The 22,698-nt window shown below is 39.4% G+C and overlaps 1 protein-coding gene across 1 annotated transcript in view; it reads right to left on the bottom strand.

Annotated features, from left to right (window-relative positions):
• The window catches only part of CDH2 (cadherin 2, type 1, N-cadherin (neuronal)), a gene marked incomplete at its 5' end in the record, with an annotated part of 108,929 nt that extends 88,383 nt beyond the window's left edge, over nt 1–20,546 (bottom strand). The window contains 3 exons of the mRNA XM_009069978.1: nt 18,513–18,624; nt 19,810–19,887; nt 20,502–20,546. Of these exons, the coding sequence (XP_009068226.1) occupies nt 18,513–18,624; nt 19,810–19,887; nt 20,502–20,546 (235 nt within the window). The remainder of the gene's footprint in view (nt 1–18,512; nt 18,625–19,809; nt 19,888–20,501) is intronic.
• Between the last annotated feature and the right edge of the window lie 2,152 nt (nt 20,547–22,698).

Genomic DNA, 22,698 nt, shown 5'->3' with positions numbered 1-22,698 from the left:
GAATACTTGCAGTAAGACTGAGATTGAAGTTAACTACCGTGAGCTATTTCCTGATCTCTACTTAACAGGTGCACGGTTGCAACGGTATCAAAATTGCTTCTTTTAAACTGTAATATTCATATTCAGTATCTTGTATGTTATTCCAGAAAAGCTAAATATTATCAAGTTCCTAGTACTCCTTGAAATGGCTCTGTGTTTTCAGTATTACAGTCTACTTCTGAAGTTTTTCACCATGACAAGTATTCACCCATGCAAGGCAGGCAGGCAGTCATTGAATTTAGATGAGGTGATCATTCTGTACTACATCTGTCAAAATATTGCAATTTATTTTCACAGTGTTCTCACACAAGCAGAAAATATTTCAAAGGTAAAGGAAAAATAATAAAAAAAGAAACATAATCTTCATTAAATTTTCTACTCAACAATGAAAGCTCTCCCCCACCCTTAAAGTCTGCTTAGAAAATTAAAATTATTGGCAAAGCCACACTGTATTGCATTGAAAAGCCCCCTCTGGCCACAGCTGTCAGCTTTTACTTTTAGCATCAGGATCTGCCCATGGGCACACAGATAGTTTGTAGCTCATAGGCTCATTACAAGTCAAGGGCAAATAAAAAAATAATCCATGTAAACCAGTAGGAAACACTAATGTAACTTTGGATGTTTAGATTGCACAACTGCACATCAGTATTCTAACTAAAAAGAAAAAGTATTAACAAACATCTAACTTTAAGAGAAAATCCGTACTAGGAAAACATATAAATCATAAGGAAAAGCAACAAATGTCCTGACCACTGGGTCAGATTAAAATAAAATCAGGTATCAAAAAGATCTTTATCTAAAGAAACACACCTATGCCATCAGATACATTTTCTTCTTCATCATACACAAAAGCACACTAATTATTAGTCCCCAGAGACATCCTTATTCCCGTTCATTCTTGAACAGGAAACCAGCATCCCTGTTATTCCCTGCAACATAAAAAATAAAAATGATTTGCAGCTTTTTCTAGAATGCAAGATCCACAGCAGATTCTACAGAATTTCCCCTTTCCATTTGAGATATTTCAAAATATAAAATCAACATAAAACCAAACCTCAAGCCCCTAAATTCTAGAAACTTACTAGGTTTGTGGTTGATTTTACACTAGGCAGATTTGCCTTGAATTTCAAGTATTCTCAGAAACTCCAGAACTAGTTTTCCTCTTTCTTATCCCACATACTTATGTAAATCCACTGGTTTTGACAAATTACTTTTAAGCTGACCACTAATTTAAGGGGAGAGATAGATTGTGCTATTTAAAGAACTTTATAGTAGATAGTTTAAAACGCTGATTTTTTTTTCTCCCTTAATTGGAAGCTTTAAAAATGTACAAAACAAATCACAGTCTTCATCTTAAAAGGAAACATTCCTTTTGTTTTGAACCTAAACTTAATCAAACTGATTATTACAAGCCATGGAGAATGTTTCTTTTTATTTTTAACCCCGATTGCCATAGTAGAAACACATGGAACACGACTTCATCCTCAGCTGAAGAGCAGCAAGCCTGGCCACAGCAGGAACTTACTGCAGGAAGTGCTGCAGAACACTTTCTGAAGGCCACTTCAAAGGTCCCCGTGACCAGAGAGCCCCAGGGCTCTTTGCCTTCCCATCACAGAACACTACCACCCTCGGACACCTATCTTGACTCTGCTGAGGACAATGATGAGCAAGACCTGACAGAAGAGCACACACATCCTTGTCTTGCTGCTCTAGTTCTGCTGCTGCTGCCTTGGCGTCAGCACATCTTTATTGATAATTCACAGGAGGCTTTGACCCTCAGAGGCAAAGCCCAGTCAGGCAGCCTGCGTCATCAGCTTTGCTGCAGGATGGCAGCCTCCAGCAGAGAGCCAGCATGGATACACGGAGGCAGGAGCATCCTCTGTTACCGCAGAAGGATCCAGCAGAGCTGTCCCTCAAAGCTCTCCACACAGAAGAGTCTGAGGACCAAGCATGTCACTGAAGGCCCCAGAGCAGCCTGGGTAGACCGTCATGTTTTACATCACCCAGGGTGACTAAAGAAAGAGTTCAAGAGAGAATGCATGCAAAAATGGCTTACAACTATGGTAGTCAGCTTTGCGTGCTCCATTTTGTCTTTGTAGTAAGCCCTACAACCCTTCTTGTCTGAAGAGACTGCCACTTGATGAGGGGTTTACTGATGGACTGTCACAGTGGAGGGAGAGTGGATGGACTGGAGAAGGAATAAAAATGCTGCACATTTTTCTCGTATTTCACAGAAGGGCTTGAGTTAATGGTGAAATATCTGTGATTTATACATTCATAAAAAAATGTAATCACAGTGAAAAGGTCATCCCATTTGCATACTAGATGCTAATTTCAACCACCCTGGTTCTGCACATCTAAAATGACAGCAAAGCTATACTGTTGGCCAGTGAGACAAAGGATAAAGACCTCAGTAAAGGATGAGCAAGATTTACAGACACAGCTAGGACGCAGTTCTGGTAGGACAATTAAAATTATTTAGGCAGACAATGCTGCTAGAAGAGCTGGCCATACAGCCCACAGTCCCATCTCCCTCTTCTCCCAGAAGCCACTGGCTGTGCAGCTATGGGTCAAGTTGATTCATCTAATGAAGTACCATTCCTCTTTCACTCCAGGGTAAGTCCACAGTTTGATCAGCCTGATGCATTGATTCATACTGAATCTGCACAACCAGCACAAAAGATGCATTTGGTCTCTGTGGGTAAGGCCTGGAAGAGATATGGGACTGCCCTCTCCCATGATAACTTATCCTTAGATCAATTTGCTCTAAAAGAAGACTTAGGCCCTAGACCTGAGAAGGCAAATCTGCATGACCTTCTCTATCACCAGTGGAGATGCACTTCTCTGTAGCGTGACTCACATCAGGAAGGTTGTACCATTCAGTCACTTCCTTCCACCCCCCAGTCGTGGGAGGAAAGAGGTGTTTGGTGGACCCTTTGGTCCTACTGCCTCTTAAAGTACCAAAAATAGAGACCAAGAGACCAATTTACCCACCTTATCCACAGCAATTCAAGTGTCTCTGCACCAAGTCTCCCAAAGCATTTGGGTCTGGGAGAATAAGGCACAAATAGAACTATTATGAGCAAACCTTATTTTACCACACATCTGTTTTATGTTTGTCTCTCACTAGCAAGATACACTTCTCTATTCGGCAGCTGCTGGTGCTGCTCTACAATTCTTATATGCTCTGTATTACAGGAACTGTACTCTTACAGTGAGCAAACTTGGGGCAATAAATCTTCTAAATTGGTCTCCTAATCTTTCCAGCCATTGTCAGTAACCCCATAAGACAGCATCCTTTAAGTCTTTCAATCACAGATGAGTTAACTTTTTTTTCAAAGCCACAGATAGTGCCTAGAACCTGCAGCATCAATCTTGGAGGGCTTTGGACACCTGATGATTCAAGCCACAGAACTGCTAAAAATTCTGCAACACGCAGCAAAAACATATTATAAAACTAAACTTTGATTTCCACATTCACTATAGTGAATAAAATGTATTTTGAACATTTGGTAGGAGCCTCAGTTCGAAAGACTAGAAATACCACATTTGTCCACATGCACATGAGTTCAGAAAGGCAGCAAAGAGACTGTGTACAAATGAGTATTAACCCTCAAATCATTTTATCAGAACTAATCGGGTATATTCTGAAACAACCCAAGTCACTTGCCTCTCCCTTACTGAGTACTACAGACCTCACTGTCCTCTTGGCATCTCCACCTCTTTCTAAAGACTTGTCTAAGTTTATAATTTTGTTAATAAAGCACTTTCCCTTTTGTTGCTGGCAAAATTAGCAAACTTTACATATGTGATATGAGTGATGTTATCAACAGAATTTGCATTACGGCACAAAGGTGACCTTTTTCCTCTCTCAGTCCATGGCACAACACACTCAGAATCCAATTTATCCTGTTGCAGATCAGTGCATGGCTGGAAAATTTTTTTAAAATGTAAGACAGCAAGCTTCTTACTAAAACAGTAATACAGAGACTTCAGAACTCTAGCACCAAATAAAAACAAAGACCTATAAGCAAAGAAAACATGTTCTGACCTTCAGTGACATTTTAACACTACACATAGCCTGGAAAATTCTCTGCATCATAAATATATGTGGCTGACAGATTATTAAAACACTTGTGTAGAAGCTTACCAAACTATTTATCTATGTCTACACCTTCTAAAAGGTATAAATGCTTTACAAGTAGTTGTTGCAAATAAAAAAATATGTACAAGGAACTACATAAACCCCTTACCAGACTCTGCTCATCTGCTACGGTATTCATAGTATTTTAATTGTCTGAAAATTAAAAACATCAACTCTGACACAGAGGAATAAACACAGACCACCTCCAACAACAACAGTCCGGAAACAAATCAACAACCAAGTACTCCAGAACTCTTAGATTTCTTTCTAACTAAAGCAGTTATTGATTTAATGGTATTTTAAAAAAGAAGTCATCATGAAAAACATGTAACATCCAGCTTACAGATAACCTCAGAGTTCATATTACAGGATTTTCAGAGTTTGTGGAGGAAACTAAAGAAACTTATTCAATCCCTGCATGAGAGAACAAAAGTCTTCAAATATAAACTTCCATTTTGCAAACAGGAATCTTCCTATCCCCCTCAGTGATCCTGACAAGAGAACTGGAGCACCAAGCTCATTACAGGGTATTGATCTACCAAACAAAGGGGCCCACATCCATCGATCGGCTCCAGCCAAAGCCTGTGCTGCTTGCAAGGCCACGCATGGAACAAAGCTGTGGATCGCTCAACAAGACAAGCTACACAATGCATCTTCCTCCCTAAGTGGACCCAGGCAGAGTTCTTTTATGGTATGCAACAGAAGTCACACAACTGCCTTTGAACAGACAGAAGGCAGTCTTCAAAAAGCTTTTTCCAAGATCTTATTTACTTATCCTACAACGAGTTTAGGTACCACTTGGAAGTTGACAGTCACTTACAGGAACAAATATTCAGAGCTTACTTCTTCAGTCTTTTATCTGTGTCCTGCATGGTAAAAGGGGCTTAAATTAAGAAGCATCTTTGTCAACTTTCATTGTTTCTTTGTTGAGGAACACACAGCTCAATACTATTAGGACTCAATAACTTTCGTTTTCATTTTATATCAGCTGGAATAGTAAAAAAATCCCCAGACTCTGAGATGGTGACCACCTTAAGCCAGGTTTCATCACTGCACTATGACCTGCCCAGTAGACTGGAGCAGTCATGTTCTGCTGGCATCTCTCTTGCAAAATTAGATCCCAAAAGCTAGGTGCACCTGTGCTTTTGTAGGCTTTGCTTACTTGAAACAGCCAACCTACTGAAGGCTAAAAAAAAATCTTCCATTTTAGTGACTACTTTGGCTTTTTTGGGTGCATCTGTAAATTACAGAGTGTTTGATGCAAAAATTGAAAGGAGGAAATAACTTACAGATCATTTGCAGCTGCAGCAACAGATAAAATCACTTTGAGGAAAAAATGATCCATTTTTATAAATAATGACACATATCATTCTTAAATATTTAATTTGCACACAGACATAATGACAAGATTTTAATTAAATGAGACCTGACACGGTCAGAAGGGCAGACAGTGACATGCAGTGTAAGAATGAGAGGGATTTCTTTTGCTGTTAATTTAAGTCTCAATGTGATACAGACTTTATTCTGGTTCTGAGAAACACACTGAATCAATTACAGGTAGACAAAAACACCTCCAATACCTAAAATGTTAGATGTGCTTTCTGCTCCAAGCTGTTAAAATTCCTGCCCTAATATATCACAGCTCTGCATAAATGCACTCCAAGAGGTTTAAATTCCACTCCGTTTCATTGCTTCTCTCCTCCAGACAGTCAGGAAAGCACTGGGATATTGACCTTCTCCAGCTACCTTCATACACATGAACGCTCCCTACCCGCATGTGCTGCCCCAGTTTCCACTAATTTCAGCAGTATTCCTACTCTTATGTAATAAGTACCTTTTCAACGGAGACTCCTTCAGAAGAAACCAAATCAACCAAAACTCTTTATGCATGATCTATGAAACGACTAAGTTAGTGGCTACCGGATGCAGATGACAGATTGATCCGAACCTGTGACCTCCAAGGGACCTACACTCCCACATTAACCATCCTCTGAGAATCAAATTAATCAATTTTTTATAAAAGCACAAACATGCACTAAAGCACTATAAAGGGAAAATTGTGGTTATTTGAACAGAAAAGCACATACTGAATTGCAAAGCCAAAGACATTCACTGATGTATTATTTCTATGGCGTAAAATGCACACTAGCTGCTTTACAGAAAACACGTAACCCAAGTTTTTTTAGTTTTGGTTTTGTTTGGGTTTTCCTCTGGAAGAATTCAGACGATAATCAGCACTGAAAGCTAAATCTATGCAAACATTAATTGCATTTAATGAATGCACAGTGATAAGAATTTTATTTAGGGAAGTACATTCCAAACAACTTTTAGCATAAAAGATGATGCTGAACAAACACCACAGACTGCTGATGGAAGGAGTATGGGAGGTTGATAAAATCACATAGCTGACCCACTGATATAATCAGTCACACTTTGATCTGTCAACACACAATACACTTACAGAGAGTAGTTAGGCAAGTGATCAGGGCATCAACGACTGAAAGAGGTTTTATAGACTAGAGAACAAAGATGTTGAAAAGACCCTGAAAACCAAATTTTAAATGTATTATCTTTATTTACCTTTCCCAACAACAGTTTTGATGCACCAGCTTTCTTGTATGGTTAGGAGGAAATTCTTTACTGTGAGGGTGGTGAGGCACTGGAACAGGTTGCCCAAAGAAGCTGTGGATGCCCCAACCCTGGCAGTGTTCTAGGCCAGGTTGCATGAGGCTTTGAGCAGCCTGGTCTAATAGAAGGTTCCTTGCCCTTGGCAGGGGAGTTGGAACTAGATGATCTTTAAACCACCTCCAAACCAAACCATTCTATGATTCTATGATTCTCCTTTGTAGAAAGGAGCCAAGCATTAAATTCAAGTTTAAAAACCTGTACTTTATGCTGCAGAAAACCTTACAAGACAAAGACCAACAATATTTTATGCATCCAGTTTCTGGCACAAGGCTTGAAAATTAAATAGCTACGCCATACAGCAATAATTTTAACAATGACCATAAATATGATCCAAATCCAAGAAACTAAACAGAGTAGCTTCCACTGACTCAGCTATGCAACAAATCCTACATGACCAGTTCACAAAACTGGAAAGAAATGAAGACAGAGAAAAACCTCATACACACTCAGAATTATGTTACTAATGTTTAAAAGCCACTCAGTTGTGGAAGAAAAGGAATTTCCTTTCCCTCTTTTCATGTGCTTAAACCAAAATATTGGCCTAACATAACCAGTGAGCCATCATTAATAAAATCTCTAAACTGAAAACAACTAAAAGCATACCCTTCACTCACACATAATTTTGATACAGGTACGCTAAATGCAAAAACCAAAGTCTACTTACAAAGATGTTTTGCTTGCATTTGATTGCCAGTTTACTTGTATTTGAATATCAATTTGCAAGCTAATTAGAGAACATTGCTGAGCCCATTACAGAAAAATAGTGCTCCACCATTAACTGCACTGCTGTCTCACTAATTCCTTTAAAGACTGGCTTCAAACACCATCTTCATCTCCATTCAAAACAATTAGTGTACATTTATTTCACATTTTAAACTGCAGCGAATCAAATTTTTAAACACTTTAACAGATTGCACTGCTATTTTGATAGCTTTTATGTTACAAATTGTGCTTTTAGGGATTCGTAGCTTTCCTATTTAAGAGAATGTTAAACTGGAACTCACAAAGGGCCTTAAATAATTCCTCTTCTCTACAACCTGAGAGGCATATGCCATTAACTTTCAAAACTAAACAAAATCTACTTCTTAAAACGCAGCACAGTGCACAAGAAAGAGCTTGCTCCTGCAGGCAAGCAGACAAGATCATAATATCTGCCAGTGCTCACAGGTCTGCCAGAACACAGCAGACAGTAAAAAGGAAGAGGGGGGAAAAAAAAGCCCAAATGGGCCAGCTTCTGAAGCTCTGCAGGCAGCTAGGAGGAGATGCACTCGAGCCATGCTGTGCTGCTCCTCTGCCTGGAGCATCAATGCCCATGGTCAGACAGGGGCTGCTGCCAGAGGGGTGAGCAGTGGCAACCGCAGGCAGCACTGGGTGCCCTGGTTCTCCAGGATTATCTGCAGCCAGGCTGGTGGGTTAATGAGATTGCTCGCTGTCATCTGTAACCTGGCTAAGAACCGTCGGCACAATTCTCCACTATGCCTGGGTAGGGCTGGGATGCAGCAGGCAGCAAGGGACAGCAGGGAACTGATCCTCAGTTGCCCAATCCTGGAACAAATTCAAACAGAAGGAAGCAAGCTCCCTGTGTCACTGCAGGGAGAAAACAGGAGGAAAAAACCAACCAAAACAACCCCCCAAAACCTAACAGAGAATCTAACACACTGGAGTTTCACTTAGTTAGGAGCTCCTTTTCTGTCATCACCACTAACAGACACCATCTCTCATTAACTTTTCTCCTTCTCCACAGCAGGTCCAAATAAATCAACAAAGCAAGCTGACCCAGAGGAAAACTAGTCGACCAGAAAATGCAGGAACATTTCTGTGACAGATCATCTTGCTGTTCTAACTCAGATAATTAAGCTCCTTAGCATTAGTATGGACCGGGAAAAACAAAAAAAAAAAAGGAAGATGCAGACTTTGTGTTGTAATTTTGGTGTCAAAAAGGCCTATCAGTTTCTCCCAGAAAAGCTTCTCAGCACTGTCTGCTTACTTGATTCACACTGGTGAGCTCCACTGGGTCCTTGGCATTCTCCTTAGAGTGGGTATCAGATGCCCATGACTAACTCAAACTGGACGTCATGAGGAAAACGGAAAATATTCCAAGATACTCTCCTTTCTACCTTAGGTTGCTTCTGCTGTCTTCTTCCAATCAATGTCAAGTTCCTCTGGTCTTTCTAATTAGGGTTGTGGAGAATCCGTGCTTTCCTTTCCCCTTTAAACTACACCAGGACCTCTGTTCATTGCTCCACCCATTCCACCATCCTTCATCACCTGAATTCTTCCCTTTCCATCCTTTCCCAGCCTCAGCTTCATTTTCCAGTCTAGAGTTTCACTCCATTTATCCCCAACATTACTTTCCTTGCCCTTTGGAGGACACATCAACCAGCTGGGGCATATAGAGAAGAGTTGAAAACCGTCTGTGCTGTGTTAAATTTGAAAGATTTAAAGGGTACCAAAGGCCAATTGCTCCTCCTATGGCCTAATTGGAAGATAATATCAATTCTAGTAATTTCTCTTCCATCTAAAATCTGACCCTGTTCCTTTCCACCTTCCTTCTGCTCCCCCATTCTTCTCAGTTCACCAGAGCTGACTCTGATGCCTTAAGACATGTTGTGAAAGTTTGGAAGTGAACTCTTCCAAAAATTATCATTTCAAGAATAAAAAAATATGCCCCCACATTGAATGTCCCAAGTTCAACCAAAAGCAATGAATCTGTCTCACTGCATTTAACCAAAATCATAGCAGTTCAAACTGTACTTGGATTTGTTGACTGACATCCAAGTCTTCAACACATTAGTATTTGATTTAGTGTAGTCATTAAGTGTTTAAATACTACAGGAATTTATCTCTATTTAGGATGGTAATCTGTTTTGCAATAAAGGACATTTTTCTATAGTATCAGTTCAGTAGCATGCTCTGTCTTCCAGATTGTTAGAAAAATGACAAGGCAACAGAAGATGCACTGTATTAAGTGAGACTTTGAATGCATAATTATACATACCACGTGTCTTAACGCTATGCTAACACAGATGGCCTCACCTGAGTTTTTGCCCCATGTATTCCATATACCTGTCTACCACATAAAGAAACCTACTTTTTTCCATGCAGCTCTTGCACACAGCAGTAACTTTCTTCTATCATTAGATAAATCACATGTACCTAAGGGCACCTTTGCCTGCTGGGGAGGCTTTCTGCACAGTTTTGCAACCACCATTCCTCCCAGCCTCCCCTAGAGCACTGGTCAGCTTTGAAGAAGGCTCTAACTATAGCGATTCCAGGAGAAATAATGGCCCCTTGGGAATCAGAGCCAGATAGCATAGTTTAAAACTGAACTAAGGCTGTATCAAATGGTGTTAGAAACAGTATCAAGATAGACCCAGCTTCAGAGGGCAGAAACAAACATTTTCTATGTCACCCTCCACTGAGCCATGGGGGTGGCTTACTGGGGCCCCTGACAACTCAGCTCTCATGATTCATATTTCTGCACACAGAAGGGACACTACCTTCGAGACCCTCACAAGTAGCCAACCAAAAATAGGAAAGAGGAATAAGTACTAATTAATTCAGTGCATTCCAAGTAAATGCACCATAAACAAAAATGACTGAGCTGGACTAATTAACTAAGACTGCAATTTATAGATCCCAGAACACTGCAACCATTCAGGATACCTATGACTTCTCTCGAAGTGTATTCTTCTTTATCAAGATGTAGTTCTATGAGTCTACACTGGAAATAGAAGCAGAGTTCCTTTTGCAGGGAATAAGGGTGAATCATGTTTCTTCTTTGGAAAAAGCTGATAGAATAGTTCATTTAGGATTTTTTTTAACTACAAAGTACATTTCCACCTCTAATCCAAATATACCATAAAAATAAAACATTTTGTTTAGTATATATATTTCTTTTATAGCTACTTCTTATCTAGAACTCAAGTGATAAATCCACATTCTACAATTCCATAATAGCTTTATGGTCCACCAAGGGATAACGGAGTTACGTTTCTGGAATGCTTGTCCTTTGTACACTTCCAAAACATCAGTGCACTTCATTATTTATGCTTATTTTCTTTTTATATATGCACAATGTTCGACATACAAGCTTGCAATGAGAAAATACCAACATTAGTCTGCAGTTTAATACACATAAAATCAGATATCACATGCAAGTCAGACACAGAGAAGTAAGGAGTCACCATTCAAATAGGTATTTTATCACTATTCAGCAAGGTGAACATATGTGTACTCTAGGATATACTTTGTGTTTAAGAAGTAGGGAAAAGGGAGTAAGGAAACCACATTTCAAGAAAAGCAATCTCTTGCTTCAACAAACGAAAGCTCTGATTTTCAGGGGACAAGTATCTGAGAATCAATTAAGAGCTTGGTACGTGAATAGACAACAGGCATCATAAAACAGGCACTGTGCTAGTGTAGTTAAAGCAAACAGAAGCAGCTCTTCCAATCCAGGATAGTAAGCTCAAAACTGACACTGGAGAGTTTAGAATGCTGTGGGGTACAGAAAGAATACAAACAGGGAAGCTGTCTGAGAAAAGAGGAGGAACAGGATTAAAAAGGCAAGAGACTTAGAACTGAAATATAACTGTAACATACAATAAAACAACAAGGCACAACATCACCAAGTAATGCATTACCAAGTAAAAGCATTAAAATTTACTCTGTTTGACACAGAAGAGGGCAAAATTAAATCTACTAAATGTTGAGCAGAACTGAGGGAAAAAAACATAGCCCTGACCTAAGTTTTCTGGGGAACAAAAACGTTCTCATACCCATTAAGGCTTAACGGAATAACTAGAAGGATGGTGGGTTGTGGTTTTTTTGGTTGGTTCTGGTTTGGGATATTTTTTTTTTTCTTCCAAGGGTGGGGGGCAGGGTGAAGAATACAGGAAAAGAATTTCAGAAAACAATACATTTGGGAAGAATTGAAACATTTTTTCCCCAGGTTGCCAGCAGCTCATAGAAAGACCCCATCCATCTGAGATTCTTTGGCTGTCTGCCTGGAAGGAACTTGTCAACTTGTCTTTTTACTTAAGGCAAGGAGACTTCAAACAAAGTGGTTACCATTTTCATTTTTAGCACAGGGGGAAAAAAAAAAGGCCAAAAATTTTTTCCTGGGGAAAGACTAATATCCCTCTTGGAAAATATGACTCCACTAGAAACACTTCCCCTGGCTCTGCAATTATTGTGCACTGGAATATCAAAGCCCCAGTGCATGCTGCCATAGTAAGAATACAAATGTGTAAGAGCTGTTTAAAGAAACAAATGACACACAAGCCTTAAAAGATGTGCCGCTGTCTTCAGTTTTAAGCATAATGGCTTTTTCAAAAGGAATTTTATTCTTAGCTGATGATAGACATTTGTACACATAGAATGATAAAACACCACTAGCAACAGAATAAGCCAAGTGGCTTTACCTGGGACAGACAGCATCTGAGCAATCCTCCAATACATCATGAAGACACATTAGTTCAAATGCCAGACAATGCCTGAGCACCACACTCCCAGCAACATATTGCTGAGTTGTTTCAGACCAATTGGTATTTTCAATGGTAAACTACAAAATAAGTCTGTGGGAATGCCAAAATCAAGTTTTGTCACTCAGTTTGAAAGCATCAAAACAAATATTATTTCCTAAGCATTTCACTGCTAGAAGAGAAAAAACAGCAGGGACACCACTGCTCTGTTCAAGCATCCAAGATCTTTGACAAAAACATCTGAAGAAGTAGGAGTGAAAATTTACCCCAGATAAATTGGCTAACCCCGTTCATTTCACAGTTTCACGAGCACTTGGTACCATGCTCAGAGGAGGGAAGGTGCCTCTTGGCAAAGCTGACACATACTCGGGCTTAAATGGCTCATGAAACTGCACTGTTACTCATCCATAATCACAGCTTATCTCTATGATCAACACCAAAACATTTTTTAATCTATCATTGTGAAACTCAAAGAGCTTAGAAATATTTTATAGCTACACAGTGCTCAAAGGATACATTTAGGAATGAATTTGCTTAGCAGAAAACTAAAATCATGCACTTAGCAGCAGGACAGACGATGTTAAAATAATGTCTTTGAAAGATAAGACACAGCTACAATAAATTATCAGAGTAAGAATCGCAAAGAAATGATTCTGCAAATAACCATTCAAGCAACCTTCCTAGGTGAATGATTTTAGCTGAAATGCATTATTTGTATCTTAAAATTTGCAGGATATAGAACAAAGATTAGATAAACATGCTGGACATATCAAACTGCCACAAGTACTTTTTCCTGGATGAAATACAAAAATGTGATAAAACCAGCACAAGCAAGGGCATTTCATATATTAAACAGAACCCCCTCTTAACTTAACCTCTTCCTCCCTAAATACCACTTCTTACTTATGGACCTCCAAACAGTAATCCCACTTTATTTACAGAAACAATTCATAAGTACTGTGTCTGTAAATGTGGGTTAGATGCCTCCTTCTACTAGGCAACAGCTAGACTATTATTTGCATATTGTTTCTTTATTTAAACATTGCAACATTTAAGTCCTAAAATACTTCAAAGTATATTAAATTCTATAAGAACTGGAGGCCCAAACAACTCCACAGTTTTATTACTAAGATGCTCTTTAGCAGTGCATGAAGTTTCTTTTAATTTTGTTTCAGAAATAATTATCCTTTTTTTTTTCTCCCCTTATAGGACTTAAGGCAGTATTTCTGAGCTCACCTAATTCCTTGATAAAAATCACTGTAATTTCATTGAAGTGACTAAAACAACATGTAAAACATTATAAATAAATTCAAAACCAGACCTATAGTACATATCTGAAATGAGTCTGATGACTTGAGTATACTGCATCTTGACGTCAGACTTGCCAGGCACTCCGCAAGACAAACTTTAAGACATCAGCTGTGAAGAGCATCCAAGACTATGACCAGTGACATCTATTCCAGGAGAACACAAGAGCATGGGGCATTGGTGACACTATGCCAGAAGGAGGCAACAGGACACAGCCTGTGTAGTGCACATTACCTCTTACTCAGCTCAGTCACAACCTACTAAAGGAGTAGTTTCCAACTTCTTTTGCTGTGGCTTTCCAGCTAGATGCATCTTTTCCCTATTTTCTCATCCTGAAACCAAAGGCAGCAAGTGCAGCTATCTTTCTCTTTTACTCCCCCTCTACCCACATTAATAAATATAGGGGTTTTTTTCCCCTTTCCAATTTATGTTATTCTGAATATATTGCTCCACCCATTTTTCACATACTGCGACAACTGAACACACGAGTAACAGCTGAAGATGCAGTTGTCTCTCACACTCTCATGCAGAGAAAGATAAATTAGTAGATCCAAATATAATGTCCTAGCCATGTAAATGAACAAACCCATTATCAATTATACTTCTTTCTTTCTTTAATGCACTGGGAACAAGCCTGATCCTCCCTCAAAAACAAGCACCACCTGCACACAGAAATAAAGAGAAACCTCTTCAGAAACCATACAGTATCATGTAGTGCATGGTGGAACTCTGCTGACACTTTGAAGACTTTTTTATACTCCTACTTTAAAATACATATATCCTATGTACTGTAACAACTGAAAGGCAGAGATCAACAAGTCATACGATAACTTTAATTTTACTTAAGTTTTGGTAAGATGGTAACCAAAGAACTAAAGAGAAGCCCGACCCCAGCTGTATTAGATAAAAGCAAATGAAGAAGACAGATAACAAACTCATGGTCCTTTTTGGGGGGGGTCAGTATTTTAAGAAGCAACTTATCATGAAAGCATCAATTTAGGTTCAAATTACACTGAACCTATCTGAGAGGTCCATAAAGCCTCTGTGCTTGCAGTATCAATGTACAAAACCAAAGAAAATTAAAGTATACCTATACAAGTTTCATACAGAAACTAGTATAAGCATCTACAAGGACGACACAAGGTTATTTAGGGAGAAAATTAGAAGCTCAACTAGAACTTAATCTGGCTGCTACCATAAAAGACATTTTAAAATGTTTCTATAAATATATCAGTAACAAAAGGAGGGCTAAGGAGAATATCCATCCTTTATCACACATGGAGAGAAAAACAGTGATAAAGAATGAGGAAAAGGCTGAGGTACTTCATGCCTTCTTTGCCTCACTCTTTAATAATAAGACCAGCTGTTCTCCAGGTACTCAGCCCCTGAGCTGGAAGAGAGGGAACAGAATGAAACTACCAGAATCCAAGGGGAAATAGTCAGTGCCCTGTTATGCCACTTAGACACACACAAGCCTATGTGGCCAGATGAGATCCACATGAGGGTACCTAGGGAGCCAGCAGAAGTGCTTACCAAGCCACTTCCCATCATTTAGAGCACTCCTGGATAACCAAGGAGGTCCCAGTTGACTGGAAGTTAACAGGTATGAATCCCATCTACAGGAAGGACTGGAAGGAGGATCTGGGAAACTACAGGCCCATCAGCCTGACCTCAGTGCTGGGGAAGTCATGGAGCAAATGACCTTGAGGCATGCAGCACATACAGGACAACCACGTCATCAGACTCAGTCAGCATGGCTTTAGCTTGACTGACACAATCTCCTTCCATGGCAAGGTGACTTATGGATGGTGTCTGTTCTGACTTTAGTAAAGCCTTTAGCACTGTTTCCTACAGCATTTTCCCAGAGAAACTGGCTGCTCATGGCTTGGACGGATGCGTACTTCACTGGGTAAAAAACTGTCTGGATGGCTGGGCCCAGAGAGTGGTGGGGAATGGCGCTACATCCAGCTGGCAAACAGTCTTCAGTGGGGTTCCCCAGGGCTTAGAATCGAGGCCAGTCCTGTGTAATGAGGGGCTGAGGAGATCAAGTACACCCTCAGTCAGTTTGCAGATGACACCAAGCTGCGCAGAAGTGTTGATCTGCTAGGGGGCAGGAAGGGTCTAACAGAGGATCAATGGGCCAAGGCCAATTGTATGACCTCAATGCTCTGTATAACTACCCAGAAGGAGGTTGTAGTGAGACAGAGGTTGGTATCTTCTTCCAAGAAAAAGTGATAGGACAAGAGAAAATGGCCTCAGGTTCCATTAGGGGAGATTTAGATTGGCTATTAGGAACAATTTATTCAGCAAAAGGGTTGTCAAGCATTAGACCAGGTTGCCTGGAGAAATGAGGAAGTCACCATCCCTGGAGGTATTTAGAATATGTGTAGATGAGCTTAGGGATGTGGTTTAGGGGTGGACTTGACTGTGCCAGGTTAATGGTTGAACTTGATGTTTTTAGAGGTTTTTTCCCAATCTAAACAATTCTATGCAGTTAGATAGGCGAGGCAACTGAGACCAGAATCAGACACATGATTATCCCTAAGAAGCAAATGTCATGCAACTATACTTAACTTGCAGCATCATCTGAATCTAGTTTAATAACCAGAAAATAGGCTTTTGACAACAATAGTATTTCAAAATGACAGTGTAATTAAATTTAAGTCAAAGCTATGCAATGACGTACCATATGTTTATGTGTAACCAGCAAATTATATGCTTTTAAGCAAGTTAGAATTTTCAAAAGAATTAACCACTGCAGTAATTCAGCTGAGGGAATGGTGGTAAGGAAAAAAGAGACTCCCCCAGGTCATTTTTCAACCGCCTGATATGATGTGATACATACTGTGTGCCTCATACAGTTTTTCCAATTCCTACTTCCCTAAAATGCTGAGTTCTAATACCATTCAAGGAAAAATCAACAGTCATGCTTCACTCACTTCTGAGAAGCAAGGGAAGGGACTGTGTGAAGGGGATGAGTAACGAGAAAGGAAGTCAGTTTGCCATCCTACATTAGTAGCTCAGACTCAGTTAAGGCTGGTCAGTCGTTATCATAAGATCTGCATGAGCAATAACAGAGAATTAGGGTGCAGTTCACTGTGGTTCCTAGCTGGTGGGAAGAAGAAGGGGAGAAATTGCAGATAAGGGTCTTGAGTCCTTCCATACAGAGTGAAGAGAACTTTCACAGGACAGGGCAGGTCTCACAACTTGTGTGATCTCCATTTTATGATGGACTGACAGCAGGACAGTTACCCAGTAACAAACATTTGGTGGTTTCAAGGTGGCAAAACGCTTGCTGCTGTGCTCTGTGTCCCTCTTTCTGCCTCCCTCTCTGGGTTTGTGCATCACCTAGCAAGCAGTTCTAAGCCAATGGCTATTGCAGGAATCTACAGTAGAGCCATCTATTAGCTCTCATTTGGTGGGAAGTGAAGAAAATTCTCTTTCCTCTTTATTATTTTCTCAATTGACAGAACATTTACTTTTATAATAAATTCCTAAGCTATCCTTTAATAAAAAGAAAGTCTGTGGTGGTAGAATATATTTCCCTAAAACTGAACAGAGTAAGCTTTAATAACTCAAGTTTAAATATGCTAAAGCTAATCAATTCATCCTGCATTCAAGTTTCCATTATACTTCTAAGAAAGTATAAAACAGGTCTGTAAAATATAATTAACAAGAGACTGCTACATACAGCATGTAAAATCAAGACTACAGCTTTTACTCCATTTGTTTTGCAGACTCATTAGAATTTTTTTCATTTAAATGTCTTGATCTGTGTAGCCAAATTTATATGTGAAAGAAACACCAAATTAAATTAAATTAGTCCTTATTTAAGTTGTGTTTGAAACTGTCTAAAACTGAGGTTCTTAGTTTCACCATTTCCAAATTAGCTTATCGGTTCAGAAAACAGGCAAATTAATGCATACTTTTTAAAATGTTGTACTTCTGCAAACTTGTATAGTGAAATTTAACTGGCTGGGAAATCTAGGGAAGATTCAGAGCATGTGCCTCTGTGTCCTACTCTAACCCTGAGAAATAGAGACACAAAAAGAACAATGAACTCAATTCCCAATCTGGACAACCCGCGGGCAGATGTACTGGCTGCAGCGCATCCCCGACGGAGGGAAGGGCTCACACATGCTGAGCGTAGCGCGAGCAGGTCATCCTCAGCCTGGGCACCATGCCATTCAGATGCACGTAGGTGCCAGGGTGAAAGAGCAGTGCACTGTCCATGAGACAGCCCTGGCACTGGCCTGCATGTCTTGGCACGGCTCCTTATAGAGCCCACAGTGCTGTGGTCACCAATCAAAGGCCCACAGACAGCCATGCTCATACTGTTGCCTGTCCAGTTACTTGCTTTCCATAGTTCTCTACCCTCAGGTTGCTAGGAAAAAGCAGCAAGGGAAATATCTCTGTATTAATGTCAGTGCTATGATGGGGTGTAAGTACAGTATTTCTACGAGAGATGTAAAGCAGAAAGGAAGTTTTCTTTACCTCATCATCATACATATATGGGCTCTAAGCATACACTGATCCCCATCATCAGTAGGAATAAGAAACATCGGTGGAAATGCTGTGCCAAGAATGAGAATTAGTGGACAATCACGGGAAGTTCTGCAATGCTCAGTGTTTTCAAATAAGAGTCAACAGAGGTGCATGTGCTGCCTCTAATGCCAACAGATTTTCCAAGTCCTATGACAGTAATCAAAAAAACAATCACAGAGCAGAAGATGTTCTTTCCTGCAGGAGTTTGTGCCCTATTTAAGGATGAAAATGCTTCACAGTAATGTAGGGTTACAACTAGAGGAAATTAAAAACAAAAATAATCAAAATACATATTCTAACCATACCATTGAGAAGAGGTTGTCCTCCATGTATACTCCTTGACACCACTGCACTGTGAACATCTTCAGGAAATCCAGTCTTGCATGACATATCTTCACAGGTTGCTTTTATTGGTGCCTGAAATGCAAGACAAAATTTATGTAATACTTGCAACCCGCATTCACCAGAGAAACATTCCAGTTGGCACATACTTCATTTTGCTGCTGTCTTGTACAAGCAGCATCTTTGTTTCTGAATGACTGCAATTAGGGCTGTGAGGGCAAAGGGTTAATCTTTCTGATAACTGGAATGGAAGGAACAAATCCCACTTGTCTGGTAAGATCTAAATAATACACAATCTTGATTCTTCTGACAACTGAACATTTCCACTAAACCAGCCATCAAGACTGAAGGGGAATCATAAGGGGGAAAAAAACATTCCTTCCTCTGGAAATAAATGTTGCACAAAACCCATCGGCAACTTTTTCACAGCCAGATTACTTGAGAGGAATGAATCCAACCACTGCTTTAAAATGCTTTATTTAGAGTATTTCTATGTGAGGCTGCACCAGAACAAGTAAACTACGATAAAAATGTTACATTTGCAGTAACTTAACAGAACTTACATTTGTATTAGCATTCAAACAGATACCATATAAAGTCAAATGTTTCCAATGTAATCTCCTTCTATTTCAAAGGGACATTAAGTTGAAAGAAGAGCAGCTCATTATTAAATTTGCACAACAAGGGAAGAGCTGAGCCACTGAAACTGTTTGTTCTCTCACTTGATAAGAAAGTTTACCCTCAAATCACATTCTTGAAAGAGCTTCATAAATGCCTTTTTATTAAGAAATAGAATACAGCATTTGGAAACTTGTTTGTTCTGCAGCCTTCCATGTTTAGAAGACACTTCTGACAGCTAAGCTGTTTTCCAGGACAGTTTGTTGCCTACTTTGAAAAAAAAAATTTTTTTTTAAAATCACATTTTCTGTGGCAAAGGACTAAGATTTCTTTGCAGTTGATTGGTTTTGTCTCATTTTAGTGCTGCACAAGACAACAGCTCACCTTATATCTATGTGACCATACATGGCAAAACCCCTTCCACAGTGCACACGCTAGAGGCCAGCTCCCATGCCAGCCTGGGGTGATACACCCAAGAAATCCCAAGAGCACTTTCACAACCTCAAACACATCTACATGCCAAATAAAGGCCTACCCATGTGCATGCCCAGATGTAGTATATGGTCTCTGACAGCTCGAGCAACTGTGCTGTTATATCATACTTAAATCTGATCAAGACTTAAATTAGATTTTCCTTTTTACTCTCCCAGATGGGCTTCCATCAAGCAGACCTACTCGTGGCCATGTGAGCACGTCTGCATACACTTGGCAAAGAAAGCCCTACAGGAAAAAGATAAAAAGGAATTGAGAAAGAGGAAATGATGGTGTTATACCCATTTACCATGGTAACTTCAAGGAAAGACAGTAAAGCAGAGTTGGGATTGAGAAAGCAGAGATGATGGTGTTATGCCCACTTTTCAGAGTAACCTCAGTGAAAGACAGTAAAGCAGAGTTGGGATTGAGAAAGAAGAGATGATGGTGTTACACCCATTTTTAACAGTAACCTCAGGGAAAGACAGTAAAGCAGAGGAGGGACAGGAGCACCTTAAAACCACAAGGGTTTTCTCAGGAAAGAGGGACTGGGCAGAAGTGTAATCTCTCCACTGACACGCATGGCCAAGCTCAGCAAGCCAACCCCAATTAGAATAATTTTATCACTAATACAAGGATGCACTTGTAACAAACTGCACTGCATTTACACTAACAGTTCTAACTATGCACCTCAACACTGACATTAGCAGAAAGAAAAGAATTATAACTTACTATCTAACTCACAAGTTAATGCACTATCCAGGTAAATGTTCAGGAAGAGAACTTGCAATTATCAAGTTTCAGGTTAACTTAAACCATGGTGTGGATTTAATTGTGACTTAAGCTCTACGTGGGTGTCTTACCTGTGTACAATTGCTTACATATTTTAAAACGTTTATATGGGGACCCTAAAGAGAAAGCAGACAAAGAAATGGTTTAAACTACCATGGGACTATGCCACCTGCAAAACTGAACTTGGATCTGTAGCTAAGCCCCAACAGTCTATTTGTGCATTGAGTTTTTAAGATAAAAAGATGGTAAATCAAGAATAATTAAAACTCCAACTGCCAGTTTCCTCATCTTTAAAAGCCAAATCACAGGCTTGATAAGGTTTCCGTAATTTGAAAGAAAAATAGTAGAGACTCGTTAAACTACTGTACAAAAGTTGACCTCAAAGCAAATGTGGTGGAAAATGAAAAAAAAAAATTTAAAATAGATTTTCATGGTATCCTTGAAACAAAAAGGTACTGGGTGGTTGGGTGGGCAGCTGAGGAGATAGCAGGATTTTTAACAAGTCTGCACTGATGCGCCCAGGAATCTTTCAGCCTTTCCAATAATCTATATGTACTAAACCGCTCCTATAAACTGAAACAATACCCACCGAAACAAAGGCTGGGGGACATGAATAGAGAGCCTTCTTTATTCTTTCATTTGAAGCCATCAATTTTATCCGGAAACAAAAGACTGTACTCTGCTCTCCAAAAACAGCCCTTTGTAAAGATTGTTTGAGAACAAAAACACAAGGGAAGAAAGAATTCAAATTTTCAGCAATTCTTAATCGCCCTATGTTAAGCGTTTTGAATTAAGTAGAAGTTGCAACTTCAGACACACTGGGTCATATCAAGTTCAGCCTAAGAGTACTGCAAGACTTAAGCCATTTTAACTCTAAGCAAAGGAGGATGCAGAAATATTTTTATCCCCTTATCTGGGGCAAAAGACGAAAGCCAGTGAAGATTATGGGACACATTATTGTAATTTACAGGATTTGTGTGATTAGTACAATTCTCAAGACTATTTCAAACGTAAGATAGTATTACTTGTACATTCATCTACAGAAGGACACTACTTCAAAACCCCTGTCTTTTAAGATGAAAAGCAATTACCTTAGCTTGTACCCATATAAAACCCACTCGATGGAGTTATAAAGCTTCGAACAAGCACAGCAATTGGAAAATTCTCCTCTCAAGTACCAACAGACTTTGCTAAAACCAAATAGTCACTACTGAAAAACTATTCTGCCTTCCTCACCCTTTATGGTTATTTAGTAATTTTTAACCACCAAAATGAGCAATGTGCATTACTATCTCCACACGCTGGAGAGCTAACACCTAGTTAAACATGGTGTCACATCACGCATGTAAACTCAGTACTGCAGATCTCAGATTAAATGCAACACGTAAACTGCAATTATAAAGGAATATGATTTAAATTAGAAGTCCTCTGTCAAAACTGTTATTCAAGCAATTAAATGAATTGGCCATTTTGAAATACCTATGGCAGTTAAGCCTGAAGTTCTGATACTCTGCTCCTCAGTTACTTTAGCTTCCTATCTAGGTATCTGAGTATCTAGAAATCTGTGGTTTAATTTCGAGGTTGTATTCCAGCTCATTTTTTAAAAAAAACAAACCACCACAACGACCTTTTGACAATCTCAACTTCAAAATTCTAAAGGATTTGCACTTACATCTTTCTCTAAACACCACCAGTAAGAGTACTCCAACAATACAGGCCTCAAGGTTGTGCCAAGTTTGTAAACTGAAACAAGAATAAAGCCGGACAGGATTTTTTCCCTAATGTTGACAGCTCTGGACTGTCAACACCTCTTTCCAATTTCCATAATTTCTAAAAAGTAGATGCATTTAAGGTGCAATTTCAAATACCTAGAAACATCCATTTAAAGAAACGTCTATATCAAAATCTAAGCTCACCACTTCCTTTGCACATGCCATACACCACTGGAGTTAAGTGGTAGCTATTAATCTGAAACATCAAAGTCTCTGCTCTTCTACTGTTTGTATCTGCATGTACTCTAACATAACATTTCTTACTAGCTGTTGGACCAAGATGCAAGGGAAGTTGCTTTTGAAAGACTGCTTTCTTTTATAATCAATGGAACTTACTCCTATAGGAAAACAAGCCTAGGTAGTAAAACAAGAAATGGAGTGGTATGCATCAGAGAAAATATTTTATCATATAGTATAACTGGACACAGTACAGCTGCTAGTTGCCAAGTCCAGCCAATTCACAAGACATTATTGTGTGAAGTTTAAAACAATGTCT

Source organism: Acanthisitta chloris, unplaced genomic scaffold, assembly GCF_000695815.1.
Source record: "Acanthisitta chloris isolate BGI_N310 unplaced genomic scaffold, ASM69581v1 scaffold3092, whole genome shotgun sequence".
Taxonomy (NCBI): Eukaryota; Metazoa; Chordata; class Aves; order Passeriformes; family Acanthisittidae; genus Acanthisitta; species Acanthisitta chloris.
Note: the sequence above shows the minus strand (reverse complement) of the source record. Positions and strands in the feature narration are given on the sequence as shown.